The sequence below is a fragment of the Microtus pennsylvanicus genome, chromosome 1 (assembly GCF_037038515.1).
Source record: "Microtus pennsylvanicus isolate mMicPen1 chromosome 1, mMicPen1.hap1, whole genome shotgun sequence".
Classification (NCBI taxonomy): domain Eukaryota; kingdom Metazoa; phylum Chordata; class Mammalia; order Rodentia; family Cricetidae; genus Microtus; species Microtus pennsylvanicus.
In genome coordinates this window covers 58055951-58077346 of record NC_134579.1, presented here as the reverse complement: position 1 = coordinate 58077346, position 21396 = coordinate 58055951, and the positions used below count along the sequence as shown (strand labels likewise).

Here is a 21396-nt window from a genome sequence, read left to right as displayed (position 1 = left end):
CCATCAGCAACATAGAATGCTCACTCGCGCAGCTGACAGTGTTCTGTTTGGATTCATGGGTGGCTTATGCCAAATTAAAATCCCATAAATGTCTGGTTGATATAGGAGTAGAGCAACTTAGGGAGGTGATAATTTAGGGAGTTGTTGGGTGTTACATCTAAGCCCAACAGCCAAGCTTGTCACCATAAGAATGTTGAAAAAATGCATTCAGGAAAAGAATTCTGGCATATTTGAAAAGTACCATAGTGTCTGTCTTCTGAATGCCAGAGGGAAGTGTGCAAAACACTGATATTTTATGAGCTTCTATCATTTTAATAAGGATGATATTATCTCAGGGTCGCAGAGACAATGAGCAGCCATAAATTTCCAGAGATACATTCAGCTGATCATTCTAACACGAGCGAATCACAAGTGATCATAAAGTCTCCAGTGATGAAATACGAGGGTTATGGTGTTTCCCTGGGCAAAGCTCTCTGCAGGCGGAGCTGGGTCGTAGAGCTCCTGCCTAGAATGTGAGAGGCTCTGTATTCTATCCCGAGCACCACCACACAATAGTAAGAATAACAATAACAACAGCACACTTTCTCTACAATTAAAGCCATTTGCTGAGTACTTACACATGTCATAGGGCACAAGTACTCCCCTACTTTGAAAATAGTCTAAAAAGATGCCTTCACAAACACATTTCTCCAGAAAAGACACATTTCCACCCAATTTGTTATCAGCCCCCATATCTTCCTCTTTTCCTTGGTTGTTCTGTTAAGTCTTTAACTTCTTCATACACCTTACTCAGCAAGGGCTTTTATTCTTCCTCAGATCATCTTTCCTTAGGGCAAAATGGGCATGAGATGTCCTGCTTCAACACTCTGCCAGAGATACCACACTGCAAGGGTTCATCTACAGCTTTCATAAAAAACCATAAACCAGGCCCATGTTTTTTTTTTTTGGGGGGGGCGGTCAACAGGCCACAGAGATCACCCTATGTGATGGTTAATTCTAATTGTCAACTTGACACAATCTAGAATCCACTGGAAAGAGAGTTTCAGTGAGGAATTGTTTAGATCAGGTTAGCCTGTGGGCATATTTATAGAGAATTATTTTAATTGTTAATTGCCCATAGCCAACTATGGGCAGTACCATTCCTTAGGCAGGGGATGTTGGACTGTATTCATGTAGAGAGGTTTTGAGGACAAGTAAAACATGCATGCATTATTTCATTTCTTTCTGTGACGGACTGTGGATGTGATATGACTATCTACTAGGCATTCCCTACCTTGACTTAGTGCAGTGATGGACAGAGGACCTGAAATTAAAAGTTGAATCAAGTCCCTATCCTCTAAATTACTTTTTGTCATGGTATTTTAACAAAGTGTAGAAACGAAACTATGGAAACCTGTTTGGCTCAAATCTAGATGAGGGCAGGGATGATAGTGTAATGGGAATAGTCACACAAGGAGCAAAAGCCACCAGCTCATTCAATTTACTTTCAAGGCCTGTCCACGCCCAATTCTAAATGCTGTGTGCTCATGATGAAGGGGTGCTAACAGTGTTCCTGGCTCTTTGGCTTAGTATACTGTTGAGGAATATTAAAGACGTGTTACATTCATTTATGCTGTGGAATATTTATTTAATGATGCAAAGACGGGTTACATTTGTTTGATAAATAAAGTTAACCCGGGGTCAGGAGACTGAGTCAGCAACTAGTGAACTGGGGAGGAACCAGGTAAAGGTAGGATTTTTAAGTAGGGTCTGAGCAGAAGAGCACCCTATTTGCGGGGAGACGTGAGCTAGGATAGGAGGCTAGCTACTTGTAATTCAGCCTCTCTGAATGAGCAGAATTTCACCTCAACCCTTGAATCCTGAGTTCTTTAGAGATCTAGATAAAGTTTCCACTAGCAGCCATGATAGAGCCAGTGCCTAAGGGAACAGAATTCCCGCTGCAGCCAGTGCAGCAGAACCACTGCTAGCAGGTTGCAGAGTTGAAACTGCCGAGGACAGCAGTTGCTCAAGGAGCAGCTACTGAACTTAAACATCAGCAGCATACAGGCACTAAGTCCATGTGAGGCCACTGGTGGCCTACTGGCGATCAGAGGCCCAGTCTTCATTATAGCCTAACAGCCAATTGAAAGCTATCTCAGAATTAAGCTAGTTAAATTCCATAACACATAGACATTCCCCCAGACCTTACTTTATCAGTTTTTAATAACCTTTTGGCTTAAGTTTAACAAAAGAAAAGAAAACAGAAATTTGAAAACTTCAAATTTCATTTCAAGAGATTTTATTTCTTAAAGGAGCCTACCCAGGTATTTCCAAAAAAAAAAAAAAACAGCAAAGGAAAAAGGTGGGCAGTTTGACTCATTGAGTGGGACTTTGAATGGACTTCTGAGTTGGGGGCACCCCACTTTTGTAACTCTCTAATGCCACTGCTCCCCTCTTTCCAAGTCAGTCCTGTCGTTAAAGAAACACTGCGTGTTTGTTTTAGAGCACCCTGAAAGGCTTGTGTTTATTCAAGGCTCGTCTCTAACTTCTGCAGAAAGGAAGCAAAGAATTCTGGTGATCACCTTGAAAATCAAAAGCTATCTGGTCTTCTATAATTCTGTAAGAAAACAAAACCAAATCGTGTACCAGGTTTGTGGAATCTCACAAAGGATGAAGCTCAGAGAACTCCCTTGAAGCTCAGGCACCTCAAGACATGAATTAGTTAATTATCTTAAGCATATTTCACAACATTTGACAAACATATTGGTTTACAAGAAGGATAAGTCACCTGGCAGTTTGACAGCATAAAGAACCTTAATTTTTTCACAGCGAATGGAAGCAAAGTAAGCAGAGAAATACCGGGTATAGTCAGGTTTCTTATTCTAGGAACATAATCTGCCCCTGAATTAGCTGGTAAATACAGCTTCCTCCATACAGCCCATAAACCTGCGGTGCTGCTTAGCTTCTAGCATCAGGAAAAAAAGAGAGTTACACATAGCATCTGAATGAAAAAAATAAAACTTTTAGTAGAAGTTGGAGAGATTAAAGTACTTGCTGGCGGTTTTGCTTTTTAAAGATTTGTTTACTTTTATTTTGCATGCATATATATGTGCATCACATGTATGCCAGGTATTCACAGAGGCCAGAATAGAGAATTAGAATCCCAGAAACTGTAGTTCCAGATGGTGTGGGCGATCATGTGGGTGCTGGAAACTACGTCTGGGTGCCCTGAAGCACAACACGTGCCCTTAGCCACTGAGTCATCTCTCCAGTCCCAGGAGTGCTTGCTGGTTTTGAAGAGAACCAAGGTTCAGTCTCTATGCAAGTTGGGGGGCTTGAGTTCAAATCCCTGGCACCAATGTAGAAATCCAGGAGTGGTCATGTGTGCTTGTGAACCTCATATGCCGTAGGGCACCCTAGCCAAAATGGTGAGCTTCTGAGGTGCTCTGTCCCAAAGTAATATGGAAGAGAGTGATAGAGGAAGACAGCAGGTACCCTCCTCTGGCCTCCATATGCATATGTGTATACACACCCATGTTAACATGCACGTACCACATACATAACATATTACAACAGAACAAAAATACTAAATAGCCATCTATATAAATACACCTTAAAGAGCTACGTATTACTCTCACCCTGCATGTGCAGATAAAAGACTTCTTACAATGTTCATCTAACTTTACTGAAATCAGGAGAAAAATACTTACAAATAAAAATAAACAGGGTTGAGACGATGGCTCAGTGGGTAAGATTGTTGCTCTACAACAATGAGGACCTGAGTTTGAATCCTCAGCACCGACATAAAAAGCCAGGCATGGTTATGCATGCCTGTAACCCTAGAACTGTGGTGTGGACACAGGAGGTTCCCGGTAGCCCACTGATCGGGCAGCCCACCTGAAACTATGAGCCTCCAGATCAGCAAGGGACCCTGTATTAATGGAATAAGGTAAAAATGATAGAGTTAGATGCCAGATATCCTCCTCTGGCCTCTGCACACACTGTACACCAACACATGAGCACACACACACACACACACACGCACGCACGCACGCATGCACACACACACACACACACGCATGCACACACACACTAAGATAGCCAAGAAGGTGAAAGACCTCAACAATGAAAATTATTAAAAGGAAGACTCTACGAACTGGAAAGACTTTCCATATTCATGGGTCAGGAAAATTAATACAGTTAAAAATGTCTTATTACTAAAAGCAGTAGACAGATCAAAGGTAATCACCAAAATACTAATGGTATTTTACAGAAATAGAAAAAAATCTTAAATTCACATGGAAGCACAAAAGATTCTTAATAAATCAAACAATCCTGAAGATTGCTTCAAGACTGAAGCAATATTGGGAATATCACAAATTTCACTACTGAGTCATAGCAACAAAAACACCATGGGGTTGGCTTAAACCAGAATTAGGCCCAATGGAATAAAATAGGACACCACCAATACATAACCGCAGCTATAGTCAACTGCTTCTTAGCAAATGTGCCAAGTACACATATTCAAGGAAAGGCAACATTTTCTCCCTTCATATATAAATGCCTTTTAATTTGGTCAAATATTTCATTTCCTGCCTCCAGCTTCTCTGGAGACCCTCACCCATTTAACTCTCCCAGTTTTGTATTCTGAATATCCCACACATAGGAGAATAAAGCTAGAATCTTTGCTTACTGCAGAAAATCAATTCAAAACAGAACAAAGACCTTAATGTAAGATGGAACTTGAAACTGCCCGACAGAAGTGTAGGCAAGCTATAGACATAAACAAGGACTTTCTCAAAATGACACGATTAGCCAAGGACATATTAGCAGGAATTGACAAGTGAGATCACATGAAATTAAAAACTTCTGCCCAGCAAAGACAAAAGTTATAACAATGAAAATAGACAGCCTGTGGAATGGTAGAAAATGTTAACCAACTATTTCTTGGTTAATATCTAGAATATGTAAAGAACCCAAAAAGTTAAACATAAAAGAACAAAGAGTCCAGTCAGTGACTGGGGAAATGAACAGGAAGTTCTCAAACCAGAAAGTCCAAGCAGACAATAAATGCATGAGATTAGGCTTGGTGTCATCCCAGTGTTCAGGAAGAGGAAGCAGAAGGATCCCCAATACAAGGCTAGCTTACAAAGCAAGACCCTGTCTCAAACATGAAATCAAACAATCATCAATTCACTCACAAAAGAATTTACATCTATGCTCAGGAGAGATGCTGCAGCTCATGAGTTTTTCCGACTCTGTTCTGGACTGCTAGCTGAGGTGGGGCTTTACCTGCTCTTCTGGTTTGGGAAGAGATCGTAGAAGGCTGCTGTCAACTCCCTCTCAAAGATTAAGCAGAATTTTTCTGTGAGACCATTGGGGCCTGGAGATTTTATTTGGGGGAGGGTTTCAATAAAACTTTAGTCTCCTTACTGATTATGGGGCTCTTTGGGTTATACATATTTCACCTTGGGAGTCGTAGTTCTTAATGCGTTGGTGCATTTCCTCTAAGCTGTCAAATTTAGAATTATGTGCTATGATCTTATTAGCCCCCACTCCCATGTGTGTGTGTGTGTGTGGGGGGGTGTCTACGCATGTGTATCAGTGCCTGCAGAAACCCGAGGAAAGTGGAGTTACAGGCTGTTAGGGGTCACTTTGACCTTGACGTGGGTACAAGGTACCAAACTGAGGTCTCATGGAAGAGTAAAAAAATTCTCGCCGGGCGGTGGTGGCGCACGCCTTTAATCCCAGCACTCGGGAGGCAGAGGCAGGCGGATCTCTGTGAGTTCGAGGCCAGCCTGGTCTACAAGAGCTAGTTCCAGGACAGGAACCAAAAGCTACAGAGAAACCCTGTCTCAAAAAATCCAAAAAAAAAAAAAAAAAATTCTCTAGCTTCTGCGACATCTCTCTCCTCCTCTAATTTCCTTCTCTAATGAAAAATAAAATTCTGAATGTTTTATACTTTTCCATTTGTTTCAAAAGAATTCGTAATTGATTTCTGTAAACATTTTGGTGGTATTTGCTTTAAGATTAAAATTCTTTCAGATAATTCCAACATCTGGTTCACTTCCATGCTGACATCAGCTGGTTTCCTTTTTTGTTCAATTTGTCCCTTACTTGGCTGTTGGTTTATATTTTGGATATTTTGTGTGAGGCTCTGGGTCATCTTTTACCAAGCCACCCTGCTCCATTTCATATACATGTCTTTACCTGCTATGCAACAGCCGTTTCAAGGATCGGGTAGAGTTGTTTTGGTCAGCTGATGTATCTGTGCTGCTTTGTCTCCATCTGGACTCTGCTGGTGCTGTCTCAGGGGACTGGAAGGATTTTCTCTGCCACATGTTGCATAAGAGAGAGGAATGTGAGGGAACTCTTTTGATGGTGTCCCCTGCTGCCCAGGTTTGTCTGTGGCAGTAAAAGGGAAGACAATCTTGGTTCCTTAAAATGACCTCTAAGACCAGGCTTGAAGGTCAGTTTTCCTGGTTCAATGCTTCAACCTTGGTGTCTCTGGGCAGGGCAAGAGGCAATGAGGTTTTCCTGACTGAGCCTCCAGCTTTATTAATTAATTAATTTTACTTACCTTGTCTATTGTCTCTCCTCAGAAAAGGGGGATGGAGAACAGAGGCCCTCCCCTTGGTTGCTTCTCTTCAACAGGGCTCCCCACGGGCCCTCTTTTCTGAGATAGTCAAAGAAATTCCACCAGAGCCAAGATGAAGAATCAATGATTGTGGCTACTTTCTATTGACTGGAGGATGAAGATGCCCTGATGCTAGGGTAGTCTTCCAGCCCTATGTTCTCAGACCTGCCCCTCCCATCCTGGTACCCTGCGGAGTTTCAGGTTGTCTGATGGCATTTCTAAGATTTACGAAATTTTAAAATCAGGGATGGTGAGATTAGCTCTCGTGTGTGTCTTGTTTTTCTGTATGAAGCTGTATGTTTTGTCCTTTCAAGATTGTAAGGAATTGTGTTGGAACTTTGATGGGGACTGCGCTGAATCTGTAGATTGCTTCTAGTAGAATATCCATTTTGTATTATGCTGATCCTACTGATCTATGAACAAAAGAGATCTTTCTATCTTCTGATATCTTCTTCGATTTCTTTCTTCAAAGACTTGAAGTTTTTAACTATACGAGACTTTTACTTACTTGGTTAGAGTTAACCCAATGTATTTTATATTATTTGAAGCTTTGGTGAGGAGTGTTGTTTCCCTGGTTGCTTTCTCAACCCATTTGTATATAGGAGGGCGACTGAATTTTTTCAAGTCAATCTTGTATTCAACCATTTTACTGAGAGTGTTTATCAGCTGTAGTAGTTCCCTGGTACAATTCTTGGGGTCACTTATATATGCTATCATATCATCTAGAAATAACAATACTTTGACTTCTTCCTTTCCAATTTGTATCCCCTTGATCTCTTTCAGTTGTCTTATTGCTCTAGCTAAAACCTCAAGCTCTGTGAACTGTATTATGTTTAGGTATGTCTCTTCTATCTATACTCTCTCCAGAATGTTTATCATGAAGGGGTGTTAGATTTTGGTAAATGTTTTTTCTGTATCTAATGAGATAATCATGTTTTTTTTCTTTCAATTGATTATAAGGTGGATTACATTTACTGATTTTTGTATATTGAACAATCTCTGCATTTCTGAGATGAAATCTGCTTGATAAAGGCAAATGTATAGAACAAGAAAAAAAAATCATCCTGGGTAAGGTAACCCAGAAAAGCAAATACGGTATGTTTTCACTTGTAGGTGGATATTTGCTGTTAAGTAAATGATAACCAAGCTATAATCCATAAACCTAGAGAGGTTATATAAAGGAAGATGTATGGACTTCCCTAGGAAGGGGAAATAGAATAGGTTTTATAGGTGCACTGGGGGAGGGTGGGGAGCGAGGGATGGAATAAGAGAATACTAGGAGAGACAGCTGGAGTTGGAGGGGCCTTTGGGGTTGGTGTGGAAACCTAGTGCAGTGGAAACTTCCTTAAGTCTATGAGGGTGACTCTAATAAAGACTCCTAGCAATGGGGATACAGAGCCTCAACTGGCCATCTCTTGTAGCCAGGCAAGACTTCCAGTGCTGGGACAGGTTGTATGGGGCCGATTTGTTGACCAAGGGGGTCCCATGGAGATCCCCAAACAACTTAGGATGATGCTAGGACAGACAGTTGCTCTCTAAAAACTGACAGCAGGACCCCATTTCCAAGGACAACCATCTACACAGCTCACTGAATGTGGAGAGGTCGAGCTGGTGCCTGCATGGAGCCTTCACCCCTGCCTTCTAATCTCTTTGGCACCAGAAGGTACTCTATAGGCTATGGAGAGAGAAACATGGACACCAACCCAGTCACAAAACCTTTGGCCAACAATCTGTCCTGCCTAAAAGATGTGCTGGGACAATGGTAGTGCAGAACTTGTGGGAGTGGCTGTGGGCCCATATTTCGATATGACACAAAAGCCATTAGCCTGGTCAGAGCTGACCACGTAGCTCTGCAGACAAACTGTCTCTGCCCCTAACAAAGGCCAGGATGCCTGCTCCTAGCTTCTTTTGTTAAGATGTGGATTACCTGAGAAGAGATGTTTGACTGAAGCTGATGACTTAAGAGCTCAGATATTTGGTGCTTCTTTCCTTTGTAATTTGGAAGGATGTCTTATAGAGATGCTAATTCAGGGCCTACCTGACTGCTAGAAGTGGATGTGATTTGAGTCCAGGCACTTGGCTGCCTAAGGAATGGCGTAATGTGTTTTCCCCCTTCCTCCGCTCAATTTGGTGTGGGTATATAAAATGTTTGGAGAATAAAAGGCAATCTGGCCATTTTCCATGATGACGGTGTAAGCTGTGTCGATTCTTTTCCTCGCGACTCCGTTCCAGCCGGTTTGAGGAATTAGGGAATTTATGTTGGACCCTCACGGGCCACGACAAGTGGCCAACCAATGTTTGCTTTAACTGAGGCCCATACCAGGAGAGAGAGCCCATGTCCTACACTGCTTGGATGGTCAGAAACTGGAGCCTGGTTAGCCCGGAGACCTATGGTGGAACCAAATACAACTGTTCAAGAAAAGAAAAGAAAAGAAAAGAAAAGAAAAGAAAAGAAAAGAAAGGAAAGCTAAAACAAATATTTAACAAACAATAATGAAGTGATTCCTGATGATATTCTGCTGTACACATAAATCGATGCCTTGTCAGCCGTCATCAGGGAGACTTCCTCCTACATCAGATGGGAGCAGATGCAAAGACACAGCCAGACATCATACAGATCAAGTATAAATTGGAGGTCTCCATCAGGTCCCTCCTTGGAGCTTGGGGCATCCTGCAGAAGAGAGGGCTGAAGGACTCAAGGAGTCAGAAGGGATGGAGGACACCAGGAAAACATAAACCACTGAACCAACTAAGCAGGGTTCATAGGGACTTACAGAGGCTGAAGCAGCAAGCTCAGGGCCTGCATGGGTCTGCACTAGGTTCTTTCTTAGCTTATATGTTCTGGCTGTTAGCTTGGTGATTTTGTGGAACTCCTGACTGTGGGAGCAGATGTATCTTTGACTCTTTTGCCTGCTCTTGGGACTCTTTTCCTCCTTTAAGGTTGCCTGGTCCAGCTTCAGGGTGAGGAATCATGCCTTGCCTTATTGTATTTTGTTTTTGTCTTGATGGGTTGTTTTCTCTTGTAGGCCTGCTCTTTTCTGATGGGAGATGGAGATGCAGTGGATTCAGGGAAGAAGGGAGCTGGAAGGAGCTGTGAGGGAGCTGGGAGAAGTGGAAGGAGGGAAACTGTGGTCAAGATGTATTGTATGAGACAAGAATCTATTTTCAATAATTTTGATTTACAAAATTATACTTCACCAAGAAATAAGCTGAAAAGTGGGTCAATGTCAACTCTTCTGTACCAGAATAGTGCAAACTACTGAATTTTATGTGTACATTAGCTATTAATTATTTTTCCTGTTTCCTAATTTAAGTTTCAATTTCAAAAATCCTGAAAGCAACCCCTGACAAACACAGAAATTTAGTACACCCCATGCCCCCATACTTCTAATTATAAGTCTGGAGAAAAATGGATGGGTTGATACACATAGCTCTAGATTGAGCTCACAACCATATAGACAGGGGTATTGCTGATTTTTTTTTTACAGTATCAATATTGTTAGAACCACCTCATTCCAACCTACTCAGAAAAAAAGCCTACACATCAATCATAAAAATATCTGTGAACCAACCATATGGAAAATGGAAAGCAGTCATAGGCCCTATTACAGGGAGGGCTCAGCTCTTTCTTTCTGGGACCCTTGAGCAGCAAAGCCTGCCTACATGCTAATGCTTGGGAGATCACAACCCTAAAGCAGTCAGTAGTCCCAGGAGAAGGATCATTTCAGAACTTCATATAGTGCCTGATTCTTCTATGAGATTTACTGGGGTAGAGGCTTAAATCAATGAAGAAAAGTAAAGATCCAAGGTAAAAAAGCAGATATTTCCTTGGGATGGAATCTTCGGTCCATTACATTTATTTTTCTTGTTTATAGCTGTGTAGTGCTTGGAGGTACTTAAAGTGATCTTAGCATTATTATACTATAAAATATAAGAAAATAAATTAAGTGTAGGAGAAAGGAGCAAGAAAAAAAGAAAAGAATATGGTTGGTGCAAAACTGCTTCCCTGTGATTGTTCAGAGCTGCAGTAAACAGTCCGCGAAAGGGACAGGGCTATAGAACTCCTGCAGGCAGTAGAACTGGAAACCCAGAAATGCTCAGGACCACAATGTGGAAAAACCCTCAAGAAGTTCAAGAGAGGGACAGGAAGTTTCCATGGGAATTTACCCATAATACTCCATAGGTTTCCTGTTCCTGAAACACGTTTGATTTCTTCTTAAAGATTCCTGAGTTGTTCTTATGACACTGCCTTGGTCCTGAGTATCATGACCCACTTGAACACGTGGGCCACTATGTTCCCAGGGGATCACATCCTAGGTAGCGTCCCTTACAAGTCAGAGATCATGTAATACAGACAGGGCATGATCAAGGGGGGAGCTTGCTATTAATCCCATAAAGTCCTGTTTTGAAAGCTCTTCTATTTGAGTCTTATTCCCAAACTGTAAGACACAGATGTGTTGTGCCCTTCCAACGCAGCTGGCAATCTTGGTAATGCTGAGGACACATGGGATCCAAGAAACAGCACTGTGCCTGGAGACTAAATGACCACACTCCGTCCACTATGGGAGCTCTCTCTCTCCTGAGGAATAAGAACACAAGAACTACAGTCAGCCCAGTCTACAGCCCAAGCCTGTAGCACCCAAAGTGAGCTGGTCCAACCCGCCAAGTGGGGGCTGACTACTTCTTGACCTTTCATGGTGCCGCTTTCTCCTCTCGATGGCCTTCCTTAAGTAATGACAACTTCTGAAAATTTCTAATCTTATTTACTCTTTCCTCACTGTCGTTTTTGTAATATCTCTAAGTCTTCCGTAGATGGAAGGCCTGTTTTTCACTTACTAGTTAGTTCAAGATTTAGCGCAAAGACAGCTCTGCTCCCTGTTTATACTCTGAACAATTCCTCCTCAACCCTTTCATTCAGCTTTAGACTCTAGTAGTCCTCTTGTTATTTTTCAAACTTTTCATGAACAAACTCCTTCGAAAGTTGTTATTTGTGGGTCTGTTGTGTGTTTGTTTTTCCTACTCATTTAAGGCAAGAATTGTGGTTTATGCTACTCAAACCTCTCCATGCCTTTCAGGGACGGGGATAATTTCATTGCATTTTTGCAAATCTACAGCTGGAGTTCAGGAACAAGATCATCCTCGTCTTATTTGAGAAGGGAAAACACCTGCTCTATGATGAACAGTCATAGATATTGCGTGGGTATGTGCATCAGATTGCTTCAAAATCTGTTTCTCAGTATTGAGTGAGTTTTCAGGGCCAAGGGTTCTAATCTGAATACTCTCCAGGGTCTGTTCACTGGCACAGAAAACAGTCAACACCAAAAAGGACTAAAGGGACTTTGTCCAGGAAGATCTTGGCATGCTTAGGGACACTCAAAGTAGAAGATCACAGATCCCAAAAATAAATAAATAAATAAATAAATAAATAAATAAATAAATAACTTAAGACAAAAATATAATCCCTGTTAGTCACTACAGAGCATTTGAGGTTAGCGCAGAAGCAAACACCGTGGCTTTCTTCTCACTAGAAGACATATGTGGGTCAGGCTGTGAAGATAATACCAGAGGGTCTTGGAGCTCATTCTATTAGGGTGAGATTGGAAAGAAAGATAATCTGAAGGAGGCTAGGGACACAGGGCTCATTCATTCTGAAGCCACCGGAGTGGAAAGCTTGAAGTTCCTGCTTCGCTTTCTCTGAGTGAAAAGGCCACCAGCTAGGGAGAGCTCAGCTGGAGTCAAGCTGAGTAGGCGCTGCCACAGCGGAAGTTTGTGTTTTCCTGGGCACTGAGCAGACAGCACCTCTTGCCTGTTTTAGATGGCCAGGAGGTCAGGTGCACAGAATCCCTAGATTGTGTACATTTATTAAACATTACTCTTGAGAGAAAAGGTGCCATATGAGCCTAAAATATCTGTTTCCTGTTTCTCTGATTAAAATATTTTAATGGACATTTCTCAAAAATATTAAATAATTATTAACATAGTTTAATGAATATTTTATTTAAAGTTATTTAGGTAAATATGTCACTGATAAAGCCTGATTTAACAGTGATAACGTATTTTTAATGCAAGGAATAGAGGAACTTCGAGCGCTGCTCAATCAAAAGTCACCATCTAGTGGCCTAATGGTGCACAATACTGAAAGCAGCGAGCTCCAGTGTCTTCAGACACCTATGGAGGAAGCATTGAGCACCAGCACAGAGTCTCCTTCACAATAAAGCTACAGAGACACAAAAATGCACCCTTTAAATGAACCAATCTGCAGAGTCAAGCTTTGGTCCTGGACTTCTGGCCACTGACAGAATATAAGTAGAAAGTTGGATGCAATTAAGTGATAATTCTAAAAAACAAACTCAGACAATGGGGAATTTTTTAAATTATTTGGACAAAATCTTTGCTTCTCAAGGGTAATTTTATAAATAAAAATTATGGCAGAATTATTTCTTATGTACCTCTTAATTTTTTTTAAAAAATATTGATAATTGGAGAAAATTGATCACTAGAAAGCATTATTGATCTCAAAAATTGCCTTTCATCTGAGGAAACAGTGTGGGTTATTGAAAAAGCTTAAGAACCAGAGGGCTATGTTCAGACGTGGACTTCATTCTCTATTGCTATGTGTTTTGCCTTTGTTACTCAGCCTTTCTGAGCCGTGTGAGGCTAAATGAATCAGGACTGCCTCAGTGTCTAGAACATAATGTCTTGTACCCTTCCTCTTAGATTCCAAGGCTTAGAAGAAGCTAAGTAAGTTAACTGGATGAAAAAAAAAAAGAAAAAAGAAACCTAAAAGAAAATAGAGCTCAGATATTGGAGGCAAAACTTGAAATCGCATTTTTTTCTACTAAAAGGAAGAGGCATATTTAGATACTATATGTGATGGTGGTTCTAGATATTCCAGCTTTAACTGCTTCTGTGCTTTCTTCCAGGATTTGTTCTATTGACCTTATCATGTGTGGATGAGCTCACTCCTTAAGCGTCAGCTAAGACAAAGAGGGGCATGAGAGACCAGCCCAGGGCAGAGGGTCACTGGCACACAAATCTCAGAGGCCCTCACAGTACAGGGCCGCATGGGGTATACGACACATGCAAAATGTACACAGTTCAGTGCCCAGGGCTGGCAGGAGCTGCTTTCAATACTGCAGATCTTGGCGCCCACAGGACACCTGTGAGCTGACACAACACCATTGGTGATTTCGGAAGCACATGCTGGGCTTCACTGCCTTCCTCACGCCGCTCTTCCACCTCAGCTGGCCCTAGAGAAACACCCTGCACCTCACCTTCACACACATTTGATTTTAAATGTGTGTGTGTGTGTAATGTTAGGTATGTCCTTCAAAGCCCCTAAGAGACTGCTGTTCTTCGATTATGCCCTTCTTCTGGGACTTCCCCTCAGAGCTTCCTGAGACCTGCCTGTCTCAGCAGAAGAAAATGATGAAAAGGTTTTGGCCTGAGAAGAGCTATTCATTGGTAGCCCATAAATTGCCTGAGTAAGTAGTTCATTTACATTTGAGCAATGGTGGAACATTTTCATAAAAATATCATAGGCGGGGTTTCGGACGGTAGATCAGGTTGGCCTTGAACTTGAGGCAGCTTTTCTGCCTCAGCCTCCTGAGTGCTGGGATTACAGGCTGGGACTAAAGGTGTGTGCCACCACACCTGACTTAAAAATCATGCCTCTAAAAAGTAAAAAAATGCCTGAAAGGCCAGAGGCGCTTATGTCCTGTGTTCTCCTGGGTTTACTCCTTAGACTGCTACACAGTGGCCAGCACCTTCAGTGTTCACAGCACTCTAAAGTTTTACTCCTAAATGGGATGCAAGCCCTGGGCCTCTTCTGCACCCTGCACTGACTCGGCCCTTTCCTTCCAAGAAAAGACAGTGTGCCCCAGCCTGCCCCGACCCTTATGCAGAAAAGGACTCTGCAGGGCCTGTGTCAGCTGTGGACAAGATGCTGGCTGTGGGGCCACTGGTCATGCCCGACCCTCCATAGGATGCCCCAGGCTCACCAAGCGCCTCTCCACATTCCCTTTTTTCCTGTTGTTCTTGCCTGGGGTGACATCCAGTGAACGGTAGCTGGGTGGCTTCTCCTCAGGCCAGTTTGGGGATTGTGAACGGCGGCGATGGCGGCGGTGGTGGCGCTGGGCACCCCAATTCCTGGGCAGTGACTCTTTCTCCTCTTCAGAGCTCCAAGAACTGGGGCCCGAGGGCAAGGGAGGCGAGTAGCTGCGGTGCCTGCGTCTCCCATGCCTCTGGGTACCTTCCCGGGGCTCTGGACGTCTGGGGGGCCAAGGGGCCTCACTGGACGAGGGGCCTTCGCTCAGGCTGTCCCAGTCTGACCAGGGCATGGAGGACTCGTGGGGCCTAGAGCGGTGGTGCCTCCCACTCCAATGGGGGTCCAACTCCCTTCTCCCTGGGACCCAGGGTCTGATCCCCCGATCCTGGAGCTCTTGGAGGAAATCCGAGTGATAGCGCTGCCTCCTGCCCTCACTCGGATCCCAGCGTCTAGAAGAAGCAGGGTTGAGCCGCTGCTGGTGTGAGGAGCTGCTGGTCCTGGAGGACAGTGGGTCTCTGATCAGCGGGGGCAAGTGGATGACTCTGCGTTCCACAACCTCTGCAGAGCCCAGGGAGGACAGCATGCTGCAAGGGTAGCCAGATTTGGTTCTGAGATCGGGAGGCTGGCCTGGATTCAGGTTCCGCAATTCTTTCTCCAAATATTCCAGAACACCATTGGGCACTGGAGGGTGGGCAACCGTCTGGGTCATTGGCATCTGTGGAAGGCTGGACCGTAAAGACAAATCTGAATGGAAGCAAAGATAAGGCGCACTGAACTGCGGTCCCTAGACATCCTTCTAGGAAGCAGCTCTTAAAGTGGCATGTTCCTTAGCAAGATTCCACTCCCTCCCACTCCACTGGGCATGCAGCTCCTCTGTGGGCGGGCCATACGTCTGCCCTCACCCTCTGCCCTCTTCCTCCCATTGCTTTCTGGCAAAATTTACCTCGCTGCAGCAGCGGGTTCATTGCATAAGATGAAACTGGGGAGCTCCTGTCCGCCCCCCAGTACAGGGGTTTTTCCATCATCTGAGGACCTAGGGCCTGAACCTGCTTCGTGTAGCGGTGGCGGGCCAGGGCTGCAGGGGAAGAAGGAGAAACACAGACCCTTAGCCAGTGAGAGTCCCCCACCTCCCACCTCACTCGGTCTGTGCTTCCAGCTTCTTGCCTTGGAACCCATTCTTAGCTAATTTGCATGGAAGCAAGAGTAAAGGGAACCGGCGACTCTGGTAGGTCTTTAGCAAGGGATTGCATTTCCTATATTAAAGACTACATCTCTCACACCCTAGGGAGGTCTATTTTTAAAAACACAACTCCCTAGCCTGAAAACATATCCTCCGGTCGCTCGCTCTCCAGGTCACCTGAAGAGCGTAGGCAGGTGCACGCATATAAACAGTCAATCAAACTTCAGGCTGCACAGAAAAGCCCCACAAGCAGAGGCTTAGAGGAGTCTACGAATCAGGGCTCGTGAGCCTGCAGGGCAAGCTCGGGGTTGTCTGTTCTGGGGGGAAGAACAAGGCTATGGTGTGATGCTAAAGCGTGTTTCCAGCTGCTCCACCAGCCCTGGGTGAGGGAAACCATGTGGGGGAAGGCCCGGGATACATAAAGCTGAAGTGAGCTGTAGCGGAGCCTTTCTAGGCTTCTCCTTTACTAGCTGCTGGGGCTTCCCCCAATTAGAGATGGGACAGGCAAATGGAAGGGAAATATTCCCTTATTGGAGAAAAGACTGTGTAAAAAAAAAGCAACACAAAGGGTCTATGAAATGTCCCTTGGGTCCCCTAGGTGTGGCTGTTCTGAAGCATGCAATCTGCAGCAAGTGCAATAAAAGTACAAACACTTATTTGTTTTTGTTTCCATTTTGAGGTAACTGCGGGCAAGTCCCACTTGACTCCCAAAGACTCTGCCTGTCCATGCGTGGAACAGATGCATGCTACTACGCAGGGTGATGGGCCTCCACCCTGTCGTCTCAGCGACTGCAGGGTTATCTGTAAACCAGCCCAGCTCTGCCTTGGTCTCCCTCCAACACTGAAGAACAGGGCAGAAGGCAGGTATTTTTCTACCCAGCCACACAGGGTGGGCGATCTGCTGAGGCCCTTGAGAGGCCATCTCCCAACACAACAGGAAGTGGTTGCCACAGAGTACCCCAAAACGTCCAGTGCTCCAGCCCTATTGGTATGTCACAGCCCGGCCAAGAGGAAATCAAGTGCAAACGCAAAACAGCTCCTAGAGTTGCCACACCTTAATACCAACCCACAGTGCTCCAGCCTCAAAGGGGACAGGGGCAAGCGCTTAACAGCCCCCTCTACTGGCCACTATCAGCACACCAAGGATTTTATGCAAAAACAAACCTTTCCCACAGCCCCCCCCCCCAACCTCCCAGCCTCTGGTTTTTAAAAACAGGGTCTCACTCTATAGTCCAGGCTGGCATAAAACTTCATGATCTTCCTGCCTTGCCTCCAGAGTACTGAGATTACAGGCATGAGCCGCCATGCCTGGTCTGGAGATGTCTTTTAACATGGGCAAATAAATGAGGAAGTTGAGATGACAGAAGTTGCATTCCGACCCAATGCTTCATAGTGGCCTGTGGTCTGCCGTAGTCTGAGAAACCTGAGGGTATGTTACGGTTTCTGTCAGCTTGGACCTGGATGCTGAGGACTCAAGGAAATTCTGAGAAATGGGAACATGGGGGTAAGCTTCTTTAAATAAAGGTTTTGAGGGCCAGACAATTCTAGCTGTGCAATTTGAAGCTTTCGGAGTCTCCAGGCTAGACAGAATAGGTCTTGCGCAGAGTTGCTAGCATTAAATGAGGCAAAACATATGGAATGCCTGAAAAGTGAGTCAGCAGATAGAAACTCTCATGGTTATAACAAATTGTTTCTTTGGCCTTCGCTCTAGGAGAAAGAAACACACACGTGGAATCTAAACAGCACTAATCTTTGACTCCCTCCAAGGGAAGAGCCAGGGCATAATGCGTAAGACATCTACTAGGGACAGAGGTGACAACATTTCACCCCCCTCTGAAACCACCACTCCCTTCCTCCCCTCCCCACCCCCATGTCCACGGAGACCTTACAACTTCCCTTGCCCAGGAGGCTCACCATTCTTCCCAGCACCTCTCCCGCTTGTTTCTTACCTTCCTTCTACCCTGTGGCCCCCCAGGCCTTTGTATTTTCTGACTGGCCAGTCTTCTCATTAACGCCCTCAGCAGCTTCAGGGAACCCCAGACCCCTTTTAGCCTCTGGGAACCATCCGCAGAGGCATCCTGGCCCCAGCTAAGCCATGGGGCCTCAAAGGGTCCTCTTCAGGATGGGAACCATTGCAAGATTTTTTATCACACATGTCTTTCCTCCTCCTACGCACCCTGCTGCTCAGGTCCCCGTGAATTTCTAGCTGATTGCATTTTCTTTGCTAAGGCCAGGAACTAGCCCTCACAGGGAGCCAACAGCGCAGGGTCTAGATCAACAAGGTCTATCTATGTAATTGGAGAAATCTCTCCATGTCTCACTCTCTCCTGGAGAGAGAGAGAGAGAGAGAGAGAAAGAGAGAGAGAGAGAGAGAGAGAGAGAGAGAGAGAGAGAGATTCTCTGGGGGAGGGGAGACCAGTAACTCAGAGATATGAGAAGCTTCTCTAGTTCTTGTAGAAAAAAAAATCAGTCTCAGTTTCAAAAACTTTCATCTCTACGTCCTATGAGGATTGTTTACCAATACTAGGTGGATTATCTGTATCTGTGAAATCTCAGGACCACTTTTATTGGTCTGTCTAGCCCCCATGTTACAACTCAGAAAGGTGGGAGCTGGCTGGGGAAATGGGCTGTGATGGGAGGAGAGATGATCTAGAATCTCCAGCATCCTTCTGGAGGTTTCCTTCTGCATCAAGCACATTTGTTTCCTTGAAGTATTGGGATCAAACCCAGAGGTCTCATGAAAGCCACTAAGCTCTGTCTCCAGCGCTGGACTTTGACTTGCAGAAACTGTGGCAGGCTGTGGGCTCCCTCAATTGTTCTCCCTTGTACGCTGACTATCCTCCACATGTAGTTGACCTCTCTCCTTAGAGGTCAGGCTGCCTACACTCTTGTCTCTTTCCTTTTGAAGGATAGCCCTTGTGTGGTAGACTCAGTTCTGCTTTCAAAGTAACACCACTCACTCAGGGTCACCCCACTTCTTAAGTAGGGGCTGCCATTTATCCCCATTTGGCTCTCTACTTATAAACATCCTTAGGGCTTTCAGGGTCTAAAAATAAAAACAACACAGCATCAGAATCTTTCCCCTGTTCAGAAAGCGTTCTTTCTTTAACCATTCCTGCCCCTTTCTGCCATTCATCTCATCCCTGAACTTGTCAGGAAAGTCAAGAACGTGAGCTTGTCTGATCAAATCCAAGGACCTCAGCTGACGGCCTGCAGCTCTTCATTTCATGGGTTCTTTTAAATGAGCAAGCTCCAGCCACCGAAAAGAAACCAAACCTTTGTTTCTCAGCTCACTGACCACATGCATACATCATCCATGCCAGTTTTGCCCCCAGTCCTGCCTGCTTTTAATGCCCTGTGATCTAAGGCATCATCCCGTGAAGACTTATCTCATCTCACACGTGACTACTCCCATGACAGTGACTTCTCCATGGCTTCTGTCCAAAAAGCTGAAAGGTAGGAAGCTCCATAGACTCATATTGAGTCCTTTGCTATTTTCTCCTCTTCAAAGAATTTATATAGCCTCAGCTAGTCCACAGAGGCTGTGGCAGTCCCTACATGGGACACCACACAGACACAAATCAGAGGCTTAACACTGTGCAGGTGACTCCTACTTCCCAGCTATGAGACTTCTCTGATCTTGCCTGTTAAACAGTGAGGACAATATGCCTTTGGCAGGCTGTGGTGGGGATTCCATGAGGAAGTAGATACAAAGGGCACACATGGGGCAGACATTCAATGAAAGCCATTTCTCTTTTCCTGTAAGACACCATGCAACCTTGAACACAAGCGCTGAAACCAGACGCAGATCACTGAGCTGACATCACAGATTGAGTTGGGTGTCTATCATCATGAGCAATTCATCAAGTCTTCCTTTAGGACTGTCTTCTTCCCCATGGACCATGATGACAAGAGTGCTTATCTCTCGGGACTTGGCTTAGTTGACTCTTTTTTTTTTTTAATTTCTCAGATTTTCTACCATGTGGAACTTCACAGGCAAATCAAATGTTACTTGAAACAAATACATAAAAAGAAGCACTTCCAGTTAAAACAGTTGATTCAACTCCTATCTCTTTACTAAGGAAGGAACTTTATAGGACATTCTTTAAGTTCTTTTGCCTTTATCATCTATTCTGCAACTTAAATTTTAGGGCTATTATAGTCTTTGTGTGTGTGTGTGTGTGTGTGTGTGTGTGTGTGTGTTGTGCAGGCATGCATGTGCCATGGCATATGTGGAAGCCAAAAATCAGTTTTCTCTTTCCACCATGTGGGTCTTGAGGACAGGACTCAGGGGATCAGGCTTGGTGGCAAGCACCTTACCCACTAAGCTATTTTGCTGGTCCAAAATTGCTCTTTTAAAGGATGAAATTTCAATCCAAAGAAAGCTTATGCTAAGAGCTTCTGTTCCTTCTCCCCTTCCCCAGCACAAGCTTCACATCACCTGGGGAAGTCTGAGAAATACACATTCTAGGGCCCTACTCCCCCAGACTATTGGGTAGGAAGTCTGGGAGGGAGGGACAGCAACTAATTTTGACCAAGACCTCTATATGATTTAGTGTGAGCTTCAGTTTAAGAACTAATGCTTCTACTTTCTAGGCCATGGTTCCTAGAGGCACATCCCATTCCACCCCCCATTCAGCAAAGCCCCAGTGACCTGGGAGCAGCCTCTCTGCACCTCCAACCACTCTCAAGGTCATCTCTGACCACCAGAGTCTTGGTCCCGCCTACACCTGGAGGAGCTTCTGAAACAGATCAGCATTCACCAGAGGCATGGCCAGCCTGCACTAGGAGGAACAGTGATCACCCAAGCCACAGGCCCCACATGTACCAATTGGAGGAAGAGGGACCCCTTGAATCATATGCCCCACCTACACCCACTGGAGGAAGAGATGGGCAGACAGATGGTAGTGTAAGACCACATTTAACAACATAAAGAGTAAGATGCACCACCAGAAAATAGTGGTTCTACAACAGCAAGACCTGAACATCTCAATGCACATGAAGCAGAAGAAAATGACCTTAAAAATAACTTTATGAAGATGATAGAGGTCCGTAAAGAGGAAATAAAAAAATCCCTTACAAAAGCAGAGGAAAAGGCAAAAATTAGAATAAAACAACAAATCCCTTAAAGAAAGCCAAGAAAAGACAAACAGGTGAACAAAATGGTTCAAGACTTGAAAACTAATTTAAAGGCAATAAAAAAAAGCTCACAAACCAAGGGAATTCTGGAAATGGAAAATCTGGGTAAACAATCAGGAACTACAGTTACAAGCAAACTAACAGAATATAAGAACTGAAAGAGAGACTCTCAGGTGTTGAACATATGATAGAGGAAATGTTAAATGCAACAAACTCTTAACACAAAATGTCCAGGGAATCTGGGACACCAAGAAAAGACCAAAACTAAGAATAATAGGAAGAGAAGGAATAGTCCAGCTCAAAGGCACAGAAAATATATTCAACAAAATCATAGAAGAAAACCTTTTCAACCTAAATAAGAATATGCCTATTAAAGTACAAGAAGTTTACAGAACTGGACCAAAAAGACTGGAC

The 21396-nt window shown here is 44.2% G+C and overlaps 1 protein-coding gene across 1 annotated transcript in view; it reads right to left on the bottom strand.

Moving 5' to 3' along the window:
- Nucleotides 1-10517: 10517 nt before the first annotated feature.
- Ildr1 (immunoglobulin like domain containing receptor 1) overlaps nucleotides 10518-21396 on the bottom strand; it is a 37288-nt gene continuing 26409 nt past the window's right edge. Inside the window, exons 6-8 of the mRNA XM_075955400.1 lie at nucleotides 15607-15738; nucleotides 14617-15407; nucleotides 10518-11195 (exon numbers count right to left, since the gene is read on the bottom strand). Coding sequence (XP_075811515.1) covers nucleotides 11154-11195; nucleotides 14617-15407; nucleotides 15607-15738 — 965 coding nt within the window. The 3' untranslated portion in view covers nucleotides 10518-11153. The remainder of the gene's footprint in view (nucleotides 11196-14616; nucleotides 15408-15606; nucleotides 15739-21396) is intronic.